This window comes from Narcine bancroftii, chromosome 7, assembly GCF_036971445.1.
Source record: "Narcine bancroftii isolate sNarBan1 chromosome 7, sNarBan1.hap1, whole genome shotgun sequence".
NCBI lineage: Eukaryota > Metazoa > Chordata > Chondrichthyes > Torpediniformes > Narcinidae > Narcine > Narcine bancroftii.
In genome coordinates this window covers 190,751,610-190,769,875 of record NC_091475.1, presented here as the reverse complement: position 1 = coordinate 190,769,875, position 18,266 = coordinate 190,751,610, and the positions used below count along the sequence as shown (strand labels likewise).

Below are 18,266 nucleotides of genomic sequence, written 5' to 3'. Positions count from 1 at the left end.
GTCTGGCCAGTAGAAGTGCGACTTGCACTCAGCACAGACCTGGCAGTTCTTTATCATGGTCCTGATCTCATCATTGGAGAACGGGAGGTTGCGTGCTTTAACAAAGTGTAAAAACCTGGTGACTCCAGGGTGACAGAGGTCATTATGGAGGCTTTGCAGTCAGTCGATCTGGGCACTGGCACAAGTTCCAAAGAACAGGGCGCCTGGTAGCTCGTTCAGTTTCCCTCAGCCAGTACAGGATGTCATAGTTATAGGTGGATAATTCACTTCTCCACCACAGTATAGCCCCAACAGTACAGCAGCGCAGAGCTGCGACATTACCATCAATCTAAAGTTGTCATATACAGTACCCTGCACCATTAAAGTCACAATACAGAAACCCCAAATGTCCACAGAATACAACTTGGATGCCAAGAAGACCTTCTGGTTCACTGGCAGTACAGTGAGGGAGAGGTGCCGCACTGTATCCAGATGTATAAAACGCTCCATGCTCCTACTATTGAACAAGCAACTCATCACTTGGCCATTTACCTTGATGTCCATCATCAACATGGTGAGTTGGTCCCGGCTGTCCTGGCTGAGGTCTTTGCACATTGCTGCAGTAGAAGGTGGTGCCATTCAAGATGGCAGCCCACACATGGTGCAGCTGGGTCCTGAAGAGGGTGTGCAATATGGCAGCCCCCACAGATTGCACATGGCGCTGCTGGCCCCAGGTGATGGTGGTGTTGTGGAAGATGGTGTCCACAATCCGCATGGGCAGCATTTCCTCTGATGCTTGCCCAGGCCACAGAAGTAGCACTTTGGGGGTTCCTTGAACACCCAGCTGAGGTAAGTCAGTGCTGTAGTCTGATTGTTAGTGGAGCAGGAGGGGGGTGTGTGTGGGTGGTGGCGTATCCCAGGACCGCTGTGACCGGGGTAACAATGAGGTGGCTGCAATGTCAGCCGAGTAGGCCTCCCATGTTTCGGAGAGCCACCTTCAGCGTACCTGCCAGTTCAACTGCTCTCCACAGACTAAATTCTCCTTGCTCCAAAAGTCTGTGTCATAAGTAATTTGATCTGATCCCTGCGATGTAGGCGTCCTGTCTGTATACTCTGTGGCGGACACGGTTTTGCATTCGCAGGCCCTGCTGAGTGCTCACAGAGCCCGAAGATATTTGGCATTTGACTCACCGGCCGACGTCAGAACATCATTCAAGAGGGTGAATCTTCGCAAGGCATCAGGTCCCGATGGCATACCTGGCAGCTTACTGAAAAACTGTGCCAATTAATTAGCTGGAGTGTTCACAGACATTTTCAATCTCTCACTGCTGTAGTCGGAGGTTCCCACCTGCTTCAAAAGGGCATCAATCATCCTGGTACCCAAGAAGAGCGGAGTGAGCTGCCTCAATGACTACCACCCAGTTGCACAAATATCTACTGTGAAGAAATGCTTTGAGAGGTTGGTCATGGCCAGAATTAACACATACCTAAGTAAAGAACTAGACCCACTGCAATTTGCCTACCATCACAATCGCTCCACAGCAGATGCAATGTCATTGACTCTCCACTCAGCTCCAGAAAACAGCAATTCATACATGCAGCTCCTCTCCGTTGACTACATCTCAGCCTTCAACACCATTATTCCCTCAGTGCTGGTCAAGAAGCTTCAAACCCTGGGCACCTCTTTCTGCAACTGGATCCTTGACTTCTTCATTAGAAGGCCACAGTCAGTAGGGATTGGAATCGACATCTCCTCACTGACGATCAACATAGATGCATCTCAAGGATGCGTGCTTAGCCCACAGCTCTACAAACTACACTCATGATTGTGTGGCCAGGCACAATTCAAATTTGTCAGCAGAATCACAGATGGTGACGAGGAAGCATACAGGAGGGATATCGATCAGCAAGTTGAATGGTGCCTTTTTGCCTTCTATAGGTGTGCTGTGGAAAGCATTCTGTCTCGCTACATCACTGTCTGATGCAGAGGTGCCAATGCTTAGGACAGGAAAAAAAAACTCCAGAGGGTTGTTAACTCGGCCTGCGACATCACAGGGACCAGTCTTTACTCCATCAAGGACATCTACAAGAGGTAGTGCCTTAAGAAAGTAGCCCCTATCCTCACTACCCAGGCCATGCCCTCTTCTCTCTGCATTGGGAAGGAGGTACAGGAGCCTGAAGATGAACACCCAGTGGCACAAGGATAGCTTTTTCCCCACTGCCATCAGATTTCTGAATGGACAATGAACCATAGACACTACTTCACTTTGTCTTGTTCTTCCACTATTTTTATTTATTTTGAAATATGGTTTACAGAAATGTGGGGCTGCTGTAAAACAATGAGTTTTGTGACATTTTTATGACAATAAATTCTGATTCTGATGTTAGATAGCTTAAAGTGCACTTCATATTCTGTCCACCAGATGGTGAAGTATCTACACTGGGTTTTATTGTCCACACCAGTATTTCTCAATCTGTGGTCCACTGATCACTTGTGGATTATGGGTTTTATGATGATGGTGGTTGTGAGGTTTATAATCATACACATAAAAACAGTGTACAAATGAAATTGAAATTATTCTTGCTTGCTGCAAGAATACCTACACAGGTAGGTAATAGTAATAAAAGGATAGATTAAATATTCACAGTTGTATTTAATGCAAAAACCACATGATTGTAGCGTGCGCACTACCGCAAAGTGTGGAAAGAATGACACACACCCAAGAAGTCGAAGACTGATTTATTGCACTGGTAGCTCCGCTTATATTCTCTCCCCACTGCTGACGACAGGAGTGATGTCACAGCAGCGCCGGCCTCAGATTGGTTGGTGTTCCCATTGTTGCTCGTTGTTTCCCGCTGTGTGTGGGTTGTTACCTGGGACAAAGGTCATTGGTCCCCACGGGGTCTGCATGGTTGCTGCATTTGTCAGCCATCTTGTGTACCAGGTCATGCCCTGGTTAGTGAGTAAAGACCAGTTGGCTAATGTCCAAATGCAATGGCTTGAGGTGGTTGATGGTGAAAGACTCTTCCTTACCGCTGATATCCAGCACACGTCAACCCAAGTTGTGTTTGACTACTTTGTATGGCCCCTAGTATGGCTGTTGCAGAGGTGTTTAGTGTGCTCCCCTTTGAATGAAAATGTACTCACAGGTCTCTTAATTTTTGGGGACATAGGACTTGGCCTGGCCTTGTTGAGGAGGGGCTAGAGTACTTGGTCTTTCCTTCAGCTTTGTCAATTATGCCGTTGGGTCCTCTGGGTCCTTGGTGGTGGCCAAGAACTCCCCTGGTATACCAACAGCGCACAGTACACCATTTCAGCTGCTGAGGTATTGAAATCGACTTTCGGTGTGGTGCAGGTCCCCAGGAGGACCCAGGGCAGCTCATCTGCCCAGTTCGGCCTCTTGAGCCAAGCCATCAAGGCTGCCTTTAGGTGCCTTTGGAACTGCTCCACCAATCCGTTGGCCTGAGGGTGGTAAGCTGTGGTGTGGTGGTGCTGGGTTCCCAGCAACTTGGCCAATGTCGCCCAGAGTCCCGAAGTGAACTGTGTATTGGAAGTCATATGCTCCGGGACTCTGAATCTCGACACTCAGGTGTTAATCAGTGCCCTGGCGCAGGTCTCAGTGGTTGTGTTTGCCAGCGGGACCACTTCCAGCCACCTTGTGGAGTAGTCAATCGTGGTGAGGAGATATCTCACCCTTCAGGCGACTGGACCTGCCATTTCCATGGTGCCGGCATGATGGGGCAAGGTTTGCCGGTAGAGACGTCACAGAAAAGTATCTGGTTACCAGGACCAATGGTGACATCCTCCAGCCTGAGCCCAGAAATTGTCGTCCTGTATGCTGGGATCTCAGGGTCTTCCTGCTGTACCCTGGCTAGGACTGAATAGAATATTCCCCGGGACGGGTCATGGATGGACTAAATCATAGGGTTGGACAGTGCATCAGCCACCACATTAGTTTTACCCATGATGTGTTGAATGTCCATAGTGAACTCAGACACATGAGAGGTGTTGCTGCTGTTTGGTTACCACGGGTACGACACTTTATTGGAAGGCAAAGGTTAACAGTTTTATGGTCCGTGAAGACACTGAATTGTCTACATTCCAAAAAAAATCTGAAGTGCCTGACTGCCAGGTATAGCGCCAATACCTCCTGGTTATAGGTGCTGCATTTGAGTTTGGCTGGCTGGAAATACCTGCTAAAGAAGGCCAAGGGCTGCCATTGCCCGTCGATGAATTACTCTGGTATGTCTCCTACTGCTGTGCTGGAGACGTCTACTGTGAGAGCAGTTGGCACCTCTGCTCTGGGTGTACCAAAAGGTTGGCACTGGCCAATGCATCCTTGGGCTTCTGGAACACCTCCAAGGCCTCATTGTCCCAGGTAATGTCCTTACCTTTCCCTGCCATGAGTGTGATGCAGGCCACTGCTGGTATGAACCAGTGATAAAAAAAAATTAATCATATGAGCAAATTCTGGCACTTAGCAGGGTTTATACTTAGTACGAATTTCTGCAGTCGGGTGCATGGTCGCTTTAGATGGGCCATGTGCTCTGTGTGATTGCGGCTGTAAATGAGAATAGCTTCCAAATAGATGAACTTGTATGTGAGATCCTGGTCACCGCATTGATCAGTCTCTGGAAGGTCTGGGCATTCTCAAGAACTCAAACTTCAAAAGGAGTAATGGTGGCGGTTTTTGGGATGTCGACAGGGTGGACTGGAATCTGGTGATAGCCCCTGGTGAGGTTGACTTTGAAAATACCTGTGCCTCTTGTAATTTAGCAGTGAAGCCTAGGATATGGGGCACAGGGTATCTGTCCAGTGTGGAAGCCTCGTTGAGGTGGCGATAGTCACCAAATGGCCTCCACCATCCTGCTGTCTTTGGTACAATGTGCAGGGAGAGGCCCAGGGACTGTTGGAATGCCACATTATCCCCAACTATTCCTCTTTAGTGAGGATGAGCTTCTCGGGGGGGGGGGGGGGGGGTGGTGGGAGACGGCATGCCCTGGTGTGTGGAGCGGGGGACCCTCGATGAGAATGTGGTGCCTTACCCTGTGCTTTGGTTTGGCAGAGGAAAACTGTGACACCATGGTCGAAGGGAACTTTGCTAGGATCCACATAAATGCATCGTCAGACAAAGTAACGGGGTCGAGACTGGGGCCTGAAAGTTTTTATGGTGGTGGTGCTAGCTGCCCTCAGTGCCAGGCCTGGCTTGGAATTCCGGGTGTTGTAGGCCGAAGGGGGAAGGACATTTATTTTGGCACCGGTGTTAACAAAGAAGTGCCTTCCAGCCAGAGTCCCAGGAGGCTGTCACATTGGCCAACTGCCACAGCCATCAACAATGGTTGGCCATGGCGTTTCCCTGAAATGTGTTTAGTGGGTGGCTTTGATGGGCCCCACACCCCATCGTTGGTGATAGTCACAGTACTGTTGGGTGGTGGGTCCACTTCCCTCTGCTTGCTGTTGTTAGTGTAGCAGTCAACACTATGCTATTACAGCACCAGTGACTCGGTGTAAGGCATTTGTATGTTCTCTTTGGGTGCTCTGGTTTCTTCCCAAATTCCAAACATCTACAAGGTTAGTAGGTTAATTAGTCACATGGGTGCGTTTGGGCAGCGTGGGCTTGTGGATCGAAAGAGTCTGTTACCGTGCTGTATGTCTAAATTAAAATGAAGTAAAGAATGCAAGAGGAACCAGTATCTAATATCAAAGGTCCTCTACCAATCTGTCCTGCTGCACGAAGTTGTCCTCAAAGATTCATAGCAAGACAATAGGAAATGTGGATCACTTCCAACATCCCTGTAATTAATCCCTGACAACAGCAAACATTAATGATTCATTCACCATCACCTTCAATACGCCAGGACAGCCATTGAGGAAAAAATATGAGAAGATCAAAATCCTGACCTAGCACAAAATTGACATTCGACCAACTAGTTGTGATCACTGCCCACCTCCATACTTTTGTGACCTGGACAGACAACAGCAGGTATCTCAATGCACTACAAATATACCACCAATTCTGTTCCAATAAAGTCTTCAAATACACTGGAGGGATAAGATAACCACATCAGTGTCCTCTCTCGGGGTAATGTTTCCGGCCTTGATCCTCGGATTACACTCATTCAGTTATGTCGAGCAGGCCTTGCCATTTGAATGCCTGACATCAGACTCCCAATACAGACCATAAACAAAGAGAAGCTGGAGGGACTTAGCGGGTCAGGCAGCATCTGTGAAGAGAAGTAATCAGTCAGTGGTTTGGGTCGGAAAGGATCTCGACCCAAAAGATTGACAGACCATTTCTCTCCTTGGATGCTGTTTGCCCAGATGAGTTCCTTCAACTTCTCTTTATACATTGAAGAATCCAGCTTCTGCCTTTCTTGTGTTTGATAAAGGGCCTTTACCAATCTGTCCTGCTACACTATGTTGCCCTCAAAACTTAAAGAGTCATAGCAAGGCAATGGGAAATTTGCATCACTTTCCACATCCCTCTATTCAAGCTCTGTCATGGAAGGAGGTTATCAGAAGATGACCTCAAAGGCATCTTGAAGGAATGCAAAATTCCCTCTGACTCGCCGGAATATCTGGCCTCATCACTCAAAGTGGAGAGAGAGCATTTGGGATGCTGTTGAGAATCTCAGGGTCATGCATCAGTCCTCATCAAGGGGTCAGTAGTAGAGAGGGTCAAGAACTTCAAATTTCTGGTTGTCAACATTCCTAAAGATTTCTGGGACCATCATGCCAATCCAATCACGAAGAAAGCTTCCTAGCGGCTATACTACATGAGGAGTTTGAGGAGGTTTGGTATGTCACCAAAGACTCAAATATTTCTACAGGTGGACCGTGGAGAGCATTCTGACTGGTTGCATCACTGTCTAGTATAGAGGTGTCAACAGAGAGTTGTTAACTCGGCCAGCAACATCATGGGCATCAGCCTCCTCTCCATTGAGGTGGTGTCTCAAGAGAGCAACCTCTTAAGGTCCCTCACCACCCAGGCTATGCCCTCTTCACAAGGCTACCATTGCCTGAAGATGAGCACCCAGCAGTATTTACCTTCAGATTTCTAAATGGACAATGAACCACTTTCTCCCATTTTCTTGCACTATTTATATATTTTGAATGTAATTTATTTCAATATTTACACTGTAAAGGTGCTGCAAAACAAATTTTGTGACATGTTCATGACAAAAAATTCTGATTCTGACTCACACACTCCTGTATAAAGGACTGAAGGAATGCACTAACTAACTATCTGCCTTATCCGTGGGGAATTCTCGATTTCACCGCAATAGTCTCAAGAGCAACCGCAGAACCACAAAATCAGTGGAAGCAAATGATCCTTCATCGTACAGGACTGCCTAACAAGAAGTTCCTTTTATTATGAAGCTAGGTTTGAAGACCGCAGAGCCCACCTCACTGACAAAAGGCAAAGGAGGAAAAACCCAACACCCAACCCCAACCAACCAATTTTCCCCTGCAACCGCTGCAATCGTGTCTGCCTGTCCCGCATCGGACTTGTCAGCCACAAACGAGCCTGCAGCTGACGTGGACTTTTTACCCCCTCCATAAATCTTCGTCCGCGAAACCAAGCCAAAGAAGAAGAGGTTTGATTAATAAATTGAGGAAGTAATACTCCTCAAAATGGGATTGTCAATGAAGACCATGCCTCAATCTCGAGAAAAGATAAGCAATAAATTTGGCACAGTTAGCGTAGCGGTTAGCACAACATTGTTACAGCCACTCAGGTTCGAATCCAGCGCTGTCTGTAAAGAGTTTGTACATTCTTCCCGTGTCTGCGTGGGTGCTCCAGTTTCCTCCCACTTTTCAAATCATACTGGGGATTGTACATCAATTGGCTGTAATTGGGCGCAAGAGCTCATGGACCGAAAGGGCCCATTGCTGTCTGACTAAACTTTAAAAATGATTTAAAAATTAACTTCATTTGTATTGAACAATAAGCAGAGTCTTGAAATTTCAATGGAAAATAGGATTTTCTTCATTTGGAGGGTTGCAATTCCTGGAATTCTTAAACCTAACAGACAGCAGCAGATGTATATTCAAAATGGAGAAGGGTTAATTTCTGGACACTATAGAAATTAAGTAAGTGGGGTAGTGTGGGAACAGTGGAGTTAAGGAGGAAGATTCTGTTGTTAAATCTGGTGCTCATAAATGCTAGAAATTTCTTTCCCAATCACTGCCTGGTGCCTGTTGGTTTTTGTACAGTCTATGCATCTTTCATGTCAAGGTCTAACCATTCATTACACCTGAAGTCTGTATTTAATTGCATTAAATTGTCACTCATGCATGTTGCACCATGCTCAATGTGAGTCGGCCCTTGTGGAGAAAAAGAAACAGGAAGAGACTCGGGGGGTGGGGAGGTGAAGAGAGAGGGAGAGAGAGAGAGAGAGAGAGTGTTAATTTATATGTTGCAGGGTTTGAGCAATACCATGTATTGAATGTCCAGAGACAGATGGCAGACTACAGATGCTGGAATATGAACATCTGCTGGAGAAATTCAGTGGGTTGAGTAGGGGAGAAAAAAAAGGTCCCATTATTTTAAGTCAGTCTTCATCGTGCAGCAAAGTTGCTTTCTGGGCAATTTTCATAAGATGATTCATACTCAATTCATACTCAATGTATGGCTATAGCCATATATACTAGCCTGAATAAATCTGGTAGTCTTCCTTCCCTAAAAAATATTAACAATTTGGATGGGTTTTTAATGGCAAATTTGGCTGTTTCAACATTACCAATGTCGACATGACTAACACACTAGACCTATTGGCTATAAGTATAAAAGTGCCATATTCATGATTCAATTTATTGTCATTATAATTAAACAGTGTCATATTACATGAAATTGCTCTTACCTGCTGTAAGGCAGACAGATTCGCCATCAGCAGAAATTGCCTGAAGCACCTCATTCAGAGGAAAAGAAGCAAAGGAGAGTCCCCCCTAAGAGTCACTGAGAGTCCATTGATTCACCTCCAATGCTTCCACAGCTTCCGCAGCCACCCAGAGTCCAGCCCAACTCATTGGAAACCTGAGCTCCAAATCTGAGCCTCGGACCCAGTCAGGAACCCCTCGGCACCTTCGGCACCCCCTCACATACCTGGTACCCCTTCAGCCAGTTTTGAGCCAATTTCCAGCAGTCCGCAGCGTGGCGCAAGTCTCTCGACAGCAGGCTCCAGCAGCCCCCCAGCCTTGGTGGGTTCCTCACCTTGAGTTGCCAGTAGCCCGCTGCATGTATAAGTCTTTCAGCTGCAGAGTCCCCTCACTGGTCTGCCGCCGTGGTCACCACGGTCATGTTGTCTACTTCTTTTTAGATGGGGGGAGTGATCTCTCCATTTTCTGGTGCCCTGCACCAGTCCTCTACCGCCCCCCCCCCCCCGAAGTCTACAACACTCGTACCTGTTGACAACCTTGGGCGCAGAGCCCACATCGCGGCATTTTAAATAAAACCACTGTTGGCTCCTTTAACAGACCATTCAACGCCTGTGAGGAGCTTACAGCAGTTGACTGGGCAGTTGAATCCGCGGGAGCACTGTATCTCCACTCTTCGCAGGTATGCACCATCAATGGCATTACCATTCTACTGTGATTCCGGCGACATTTTACTGTGTTATAAGTCATAATAATGACTCCAATACTGATAACAGCTTTACAATTCTAGAAGTACTGAATTAACTGAAATTAAATTCCCAGATGCTGTGAAGAGTTTTGAACTCTCTCGGGGCAGGATAGTTAGCATCGAGGTTAGCACAACATTAGCACAGCATCAGCGACATGGGGTTCAAAACTAGCCTTATCTATAAGGAGTTTGTACGTTCTCCCCTTGTCTGCATGGGTTTCCCCCAGGTTCTCTGGTTTCCTCCCACCCTTCAAAACATACAGGGCTGTAGGTTAATTTGGGTGAAACTGAGCTGCATGGGTTTAAATGTCTGGAATCAGTTTCTACCGTGCTATAAATAAATAAAAGTTTTTAAAATGTAAACATCAATTCAAGATTTAGTGATTCACTAATGTAACCACTATCCACCATACAAATTGGGCAAAGAAGCAGACCTTCAGCACTCATCAAACAATACAAATGATCAACTTTTACCTGAGGTGAAGTATTTTTGAGCCTGGTCTGGTTTTATTGTTTCCTCTTGAAGAAACTTCTTAATTATAGTACTGAAGATCATATTCATTTCTTTGAAGTTGTCACGCCACTCTTCATGAGCTTCTTCCCTCGCTCTTCCCTTGGTCTGTAAAGTTAAATTCATTTACAATGAAGCAACAAGTATAATTGAAAGACTAACATTGGTGTCCTTCAATCCTTGTCACTAGATTTTCCCTAATGGTAAATTTGGGCCCTTTGCTGATGTGGAAATTCATCGAACAAATTTAACTAACAATCTTTGCACAATGTCTTACAGAGGAAAGCTGGTTAGTTTGGGGACATTGGTGACCCATACCAGGCTGTAATACAGCTGGTCAGCACACTTTTCACCACACTTTTGTAGAAATTTGCCAGCGTTTCCAATTTCATGCCAAACCTCCACAAATGTGACCAAAACTGCTGAGCATCCCTGCACTTTGTGTTTCAGATTTACACTGGAGATAGAGGAATAATTAATATTTTTGATCAAAACCCTGTCTCATCCCGCTTGACCCTCGGAATACATCCAGCAATTTGTTTTTTGCTTGATTTTTTTAAGTCGGCTAAAATAAAAATAAATTTATAAATCACACTTAAAGGTGCCATGATATTTGATGATTTAAAAAAAAACAATTTGTTACAAAGATAAAATGTTGCAGATGCTAAAAATCTGAAATATCAGGTGTAGCACAAATAAAAGCTCTCACAACTGGAGGGAGAACAAACGCTTTTACTAACTTATAACTATGGGTAGGGTTTCATAGTAGTCTTTGGAAGGCGGGAAACCAGGGTTATAAATGAGCAGATGAGGGTGGAGCCAGGAGGCGAGGCCAGCCATCAGCTCCACACCCAACCAGTGAATCCAGTTCACTGCATTCACCCCTTCCTGTAGAATTTATGGTCTATGAGTGAAGACAGAGAACATGGGTTCAGAAAAAAAGTTGAAAAATATAAAATTATTTACAAATTTACAGATTTAAGCTGTCATGGGGTCCTGGTAGAGTGCCTTAGCACCAGGGGGGCGGGGGGGGCCTTGGACTCCTTGGGTCTCCTGGTCCCCTTGTGAGGGAGGAGAGGCGGGCTGGATCTCCGGCTCAATGGTGGAGTATCCTCCTGAACCAGATCCCCGAGGCCCTGACTGGAGGTGGCGAGAATGAGCTCCATGGCTCACAGGGCCATGAGTGTAGTTCCCGATGCCGACTTTCTTATGAAATTAAATAGGAGCTCGTGAGGAATAGCATTGATTGTGGAACATAGTAGTGACCAGATGGAATGGAGCGCCATAGGGAGGACTTCCTGTCAGCATGAGTCTGAAAGGCCTTTTGACTTCAGGGACAGTTTGACAGACTTCCAGATCATGGCGTTCTCCTTTTCAACCTGTCTGTTCCCAGGGGGTTGTAGCTAGTAGTCCTGCTGGACGCGATGCCCCTCACCAGCAGGTACTGATGTAGCTCGTCACTCTTAAAGGATGAGCCCCAGTCGCTATGAATTTAGCTGGATGCCTGAACAGGGTGAAAATGGAGTCTACGGCTTTTATGATTGACTAAGTGGACGTGTCTGGACATGGAATGGTAAACGAGAAATGGGAGGAAGAAAGAGTTCTCGTTCGTGGAGGGGAGAGGTCCCTTAAAATCAACACTGAGCTGTTCAAAGGGCCTGAATGACTTGATCAGGTGCACCTTTGCGGGGCGGTAGAAGTGCGGCTTGCACTCCGCACAGATCTGACAAGACCTGGTCATTTCCCTGATGTCTTCCTTGACAAAATGAGCCACGTTGGTAACCCTTGGATGGCAGAGCTTATTATACAGAGACTATAGTTGGCCGGTGTGTGCAGAGGCACAGCTTCCTCTGGATAAGGCGTCTGGAGGGTCATTAAGGGCTCCTGGACGATAGATAATGTCATAATTGTAGACGGAGAGCTTGATCCTCCACCTAGCAATCTTGTCATTTTGATTTTTCCCCTATTCACATTATTAAATATGAATGCGACGAGCGCTGGTCAGTGAGAAGTGCAAATTTCCTACCAGCCAGGTAGTGCCTCCAGTGCCTCGCGGCTTCTACAATGGCTTGACCCTCCTTTTCCACAGATGCGTTCCAGAGCTCTTGGCCTTGTAATGTCCGAGAAAAAAATGCAACCGGCTGCCCGCCTGGTTGAGGGTAGCGGCCATGGCTACGTCAGAAGCATTGCTTTGCTCTTGGAAAATTACATTCTTATCCACCGTGTGAATGGCGGCTTTCGCAATGTGATTCCAGAGGCAGTTAAAAGCCGTTTTGGCTCTAGCTGAGAGGGGGAAATTAGTGGTTTTTAAGAGAGGGTGAACCTTATGAGCATATTGAGGGATCCACTGGGTGTAATATGAGAAAAACCCCAGGCATCTCCTCAAAGCCTTTGTGGTTCTGGGAATGGGGAGATCTAACAGGGGGTGCATCCTATCGGGATCGGGGCCAATGATGTCATTCTCCACCACGTAGCCAAGGATAGCCAAATGTTTAGTCCTGAACACGCACTTGACAGAGTCATAAGTGAGGTTCAAAGCTTTGGCCATGTGGAGAAAACTCTGGAGGTTGGCGTCATGGTCTTCCAAGGTGTGGCGACAGATGGTGACATTATTGAGGTATGGGAAGTAGCCTTCAACCTATTCTATTCATCTGCCTCTGGAAGATATAAACCCCATTAGTGATACCGAAAGGGACCCTCCGGAATTGATAAAAATGACCGTTAGCCTCAAATGGCGTATATGGACAATCCTCAGAATGGATTGGCAGCTGATGATAAGCAGCTTTCAAGTCGATGGTTGAATAGACCTGATACTGTGCAATATCATTCACCATTCTGAAATTTGAGGGAGGGGGTATGTGTCCAGGAGTGTGTACCGATTAATAGTTTGGCTATAGACAATTACTAGCCTGGACTTGTTTTCCCCTTTTGCCACTACCACTTGCGCTCTCCACGGGCTGGTGCTAGGTTCGATGATACCTTCGTCAAACAGATGTTGTGTCTCAAACTTTATGAAATCTCGGTCTCCTGTGCTGTACTTCCTACTCTTGGTGGCAATAGGTTTGCAGTCCGAGGACAGATTTAAGAAGAGCGGTGGGGTCGATGCTTAGTGGGTTTTGAATTTAAGGGCCCTGTATTCTGAACCATTATGGGGGGAGGGGACCAGAATACTCCAAAGTCACGCTTTTAAGGTAACACAGGAATTCCAGACCCAAAAACACTGGAGCACACAATTCTTCAAGTATATACAGATGAAATTTACAGAACTCCCCCCCTTCAAATGACAAATGTTGTTGAATACACAGAGAATGCGAATGAGATGCAAGGCATATGTGGTAATTGGAAGGATACATCTTTAGGTTGTATTCTTGCACAGTCCATGAGTCCATGAAGCTTTCATTAGAACCCTTGTCGATTAGGCATTTAGTGGAATGTGCATCTACCTTCACAGTCACTATGGAGTTGCTGAGCTGGTGAGGTCTGTCCTGATTTAGGACCATCGAGGCTAAGTACCTGGAGACTCCATACTCCTCACTTATGCCCCCACCTTCCTGGGTTGCCCTGCATGGGTAAGTTGGCTTCGACCTCATGGCGTGGCAAGATGGCCACCCTCCTTCCTTCTCAGATGATGATAGCGCTGAGTTTGAAGTTGGGTCATTGCAAGATGGCCGCTAATCCTTTTTGCGCTGTTTCCTCACTGCCACTGCCACCCTCCATCAGCATGTAGTGCAACAAGTGGGCTCAGGTGAATTTGAGGCAGATGGCTTGGGACTTGAATCGGATCCGGGAGCGGTGCAAGCTGCAGACTTCCCCGGGCTTCCCCTCGCATGGCAAACCCTCACCCAATATCCTTTCTTGTCAGCTGGAACACACTGAGTCTTTATCCAGGCAACCAGATTGGGGATGCTGGCTCGTGCCACAGAAAAAGCACTCCTAGCATGGGAGCACTCCCTAGCATGGGAAGCATCAGCTGTTAGGGCTGGGGTAGTGGGAGCAGATGGTCCTTGAAAGGGGTCACTGGCTCGCTGGCTTCAAGGTTGTTGTTCTCGAGCTTGGCCTGTTCCAATGATTTGGTCAGTTCATCGTGGCTAGCCAGGTCCTTCTTTCCCGACTCGAGCAGTCACTGCCTCATGTACCTCGAGCGGACCCCAGTGACTAGAGTGTCCCGGATCAGTTCTTCCACAAAAACGCATTCCATAGTTGCTTCATACCTGTACTTCTTGGCAAGCATCCACAGATCCAGCAGGTAGTCATCGATGGTCTCTCCTGGTCACTGGCGACATAGAGTGAGTCAGTGCCTCGCTAGGACCTTGTTCTGCGACTTCAGGTACCTAGCCTTCAACACCGCGATGGCAGCGTCATATGTGGAGCAGTCCCTGATGACTGCATACCCTTTCATTCCTATCCTAGGAACGAGTGCAGACCATCTGAGTTCATCGGTGTGGAAGACGTCTCTGGTCATGTTTAGGTAGGCCTGGAAGCAATCTAGCGAGTATGTGAACTCCTCAGCCACGACAGGGGTCAGAGGGTCCAGCAGCACGCCTGGCTTGAGTAGCGCTTCCATTATTTAGGGAATAAGCTAATAAAATTGTAGCATAAATAAAAGCTCTCACAATTGGAGGGAGAACAAACGCTTTTAGCTTATAGCTATAAGCAGTAATCGTCACAGTAAGTTTCACAGTAATCTTCGGAATGGTTCTGGGTTTAGGCAGGAAACCAGGGTTATATGTGAGCTGATGGAGGCAGAGCCAGCCATCAGCACAAAACACTGCCATTGAATCCCAGTTCACTCCACCAGGTCAGGTAATCTTTTTGGAGAGAGAAATGGTGTCAGAGGGACATCTTCCTGGTAAATACCAGCATTTTGAGACATTGCGCTTGCATTTGAATATACAGTGCCCTCCATATTGTTTGGGACAAAGACATTTTTATCCTTTATTTCCCCATGCTCTTCAGTTTTAAATTTGTAAACAAACAATTTACATGAAATTAAAGTACACATTCAAGATTTCATTAAAGGTTATTTGTGTACAATTTGGTTTGACCATGTAGAAATTGCAGTTCTTTTTATACATAGTCCCCTCATTTCAGGGCACCTTAAGGTTTGGGACATTTAACTTCACAGGTGTTTGTGAGTACTCAACTATGTTTATATGCTTCATTGGTGCAGGTATAAGAAACCGAGGCTTGCTTTGAAGCTTTTGATCACCTTTGGAGCCTGTAGTTGCCATTTTTCAACACGTGGACCAGAGTTGTGTCAATGAAAGACAAAGAAGCCATTATGAGGCTGAAAAACAAGAATAAAAAGTAAGAAACAACGTCTAAATCTTAGGGTTACTAAAATCAACTGTTTGGAACATCATTAAAGAGGAAGAGCGTACATAATCACAAAGGGACTGGTATTCCGAGGAAGGCCTGCACTGCTGATGGCCGAAGAATTCTCATAATGAAAAAAAAATCCCTAAATGTATGTCTGAAATATCCACACCTGCCTTCTGAAGAATGACTTCAGGAGGCAGATGTGGATATATAAATGAATACATGAACAGAAATTCAGAGGCTACACTGCAAGATACAAACCATGGCAAAGGTAGAATGTTTTGGATCTTGGGAAGTTCCTTTATGTCTGTAATGGATCTGTATTAATATTAATACTTAGGTTAATGTTAAGTTATATTTCCTATAAATATGTCTTAGATAATTTTGTGGGTTTTGAACAGGGTTACACACATACCCATACAATGTGTTCAGAAGTGAGGTCATCCTTGTGAAAACACTTGTGAAGAATATCTCTGAAAGACAGCTCATCAAAAGAGCTGTGAGTTAAAAGAGATCTAAAAATATAATGTTTAAAAGTGCTTCATAATTACTTCTGAACTGCGATTTAAAAGGATCCTGAAGTCAACAAGACTAAAATTGACTTTTTCTAAATCAAGCTTAAACTGTGATGGTTTTGGACTTTAACAAACACACACACACATTTACATTTGCGCATAGTGGGGTTAAATTTAGAATTAAGTTTAGAAATAAGTAAGAAATGTTATGTTATTAATAGTTTAATAAAAACTATTATTTTGAATTTACCATTGTCTGGTGAACCTTCCATTGTTGTTCCTTTTTTAATACTAATAAGATTTTATTAGTTCGTAACACACCTCCACACTTTGCTTTTGCCATCACTCTGATACAGGATAATTTTACTTGTGTAGTGGTACACTTGGAGGGAGTGGGCAGAACCAGTGCTAACAGCACCTGTCTTGTGACAGCTAGACATGACAACCTCCTATCTACTTCCAACTAGCCACTACAGCCACGAGGCACAGTGACTCAGCAGCACCCGTAGGTCTACTGAGAAGCCCTGGCCTACTCAACATAGCTATGTCATGAGGTCATTAGCACTTCGGATGTCATGACGCCAGGTCACATGTTGTGTGTCTATATTAAGCCTGATATCACTGTAATAAACGCTCTTCTCTTCACTGTCTGACAACTTCAGGTGTGGTCTCATTATTTGAACATGATGGCGTATGAGCGCAAACATAATCTGCCACACAATCATCTGTACACAAGACCTTTTTCCAGAATTCTGCAGGCTCTTTTAAATACTTCTTGGCAAACTTTAATAGGAACATAGGAAGTAGGAACAGGAGTAGGCCAAAAATGGCCCATCGAGCCTGCTCCGCCATTCAATACGATCATGGTTGATCTAATTTATGACCTAAATCCACCTACCTGCCTTCTCCCCATATCCCCTAATTCCTCTATCATGTAAAAATTTATCTAACCGAATTTTAAATATGTTTAATGAGGCAGCCTCAACCACTTCCCTGGTTAGAGAATTCCAAACATTCACTACTCTCTGGGAAAAACTATTTTTCCTCATCTCTGTCCTAAATTTACTCCCCCGAATCTTGAGACTGTGTCCTCTCGTTGTTTCCCCGGCCAGCGCAAAAAACCTTCCTACATCTATCCTATCCATACCCTTCATAATCCTATATGTTTCTATAAGATCTCCTCTCATTCTTCTGAACTCGAGCGAATACAATCCTAGACTCTGTTTCTGTGGTTTGCATCTTGCAGTGTAGCCTATGTATTTCTGTTCATGAAGCCTTCTGTGGACCGTAGTCATTGACGTATCCACACCTGCCTCCTGAAGAGTGGTTCTGATCAGTCGGACACACATTTGGGGATTTTTCTTCATTATGACGAGAACTCTTCTGTCATCAGCAATGGAGGTCTTCCTTGGAATACTAGTCCCTTTGCAATTACTGAGCTCACCATTATGCTCTTTCTACATAATGGTGTTCTAAACTGTTGATTTTGGTCATCCTAAATTTTCACCAATGTCTCTTATTGTTTTATTCCCATTTTTCAGCCTCATAATGGCTTCTTTGATTTTCTTTGCCACAACTCTGGTTCTATGTTGAGAAATGGCAACTTCAGACTCCAAAGTTGATTAAAAGCTTAGAAACAAGCCTAGCTCTCTGATACTTGCATTAATGAAGAAATTAAACATATCTGAGTAATTACAAACACCTGTGAAGCCAAAAGTCCCAAACCATTATGGTGCCCTGAAATGAGGGGACGAGATATAAAAAGTGCTGTAATTAATACATGGTCAAATCAAAATGTATACAAATAACCTTGAATAGAATCTGGAAAGTGCACTTTAATTACATGTGAATTATTTGATTACAAGTATAAAACTGTGGAGCACAGGGGCAAATAAAGGAAAAAAAAACATTATGGAGGGAACTGTAGAATTTCTGAACTTGCTCACAGATTCTTTTTTTTTTGAATATTTTATTTTGAGAATTTTCTATCAACATGCAGTCAAAACAAAGAATAATCAAAAAGTAAAATCAAGATCCATAAGATTAACAAAATAATACAAGTATCAATCTGCGTGTCAATATTAAAGAAAATGAGAAAAAGAGTCAACATGTGATTCAATTATTATAAAGAAAGAAAAATGACACTAATACTACAAAAATGCAAATTCAATGTCCACCTTGAACAAAAGGAAGAAAAAATATAGAGAAAGAAGAACAAAATAAGAGGAATCCTCCAACCCTCCAAGAAAACAAGAAAAAAAGAAAAAGATTGGCTTCACCTAGGATAAACCTCACTCCCATCAAGGGACAAATAGC

The 18,266-nt window shown here is 45.0% G+C and overlaps 1 protein-coding gene across 1 annotated transcript in view; it reads right to left on the bottom strand.

The window, feature by feature from the left end:
• Window positions 1–18,266, bottom strand: part of LOC138739526 (NACHT and WD repeat domain-containing protein 2-like) — a 43,235-nt gene that overhangs the window by 8,079 nt on the left and 16,890 nt on the right. Inside the window, exon 5 of the mRNA XM_069891788.1 lies at window positions 10,080–10,224. Coding sequence (XP_069747889.1) covers window positions 10,080–10,224 — 145 coding nt within the window. The remainder of the gene's footprint in view (window positions 1–10,079; window positions 10,225–18,266) is intronic.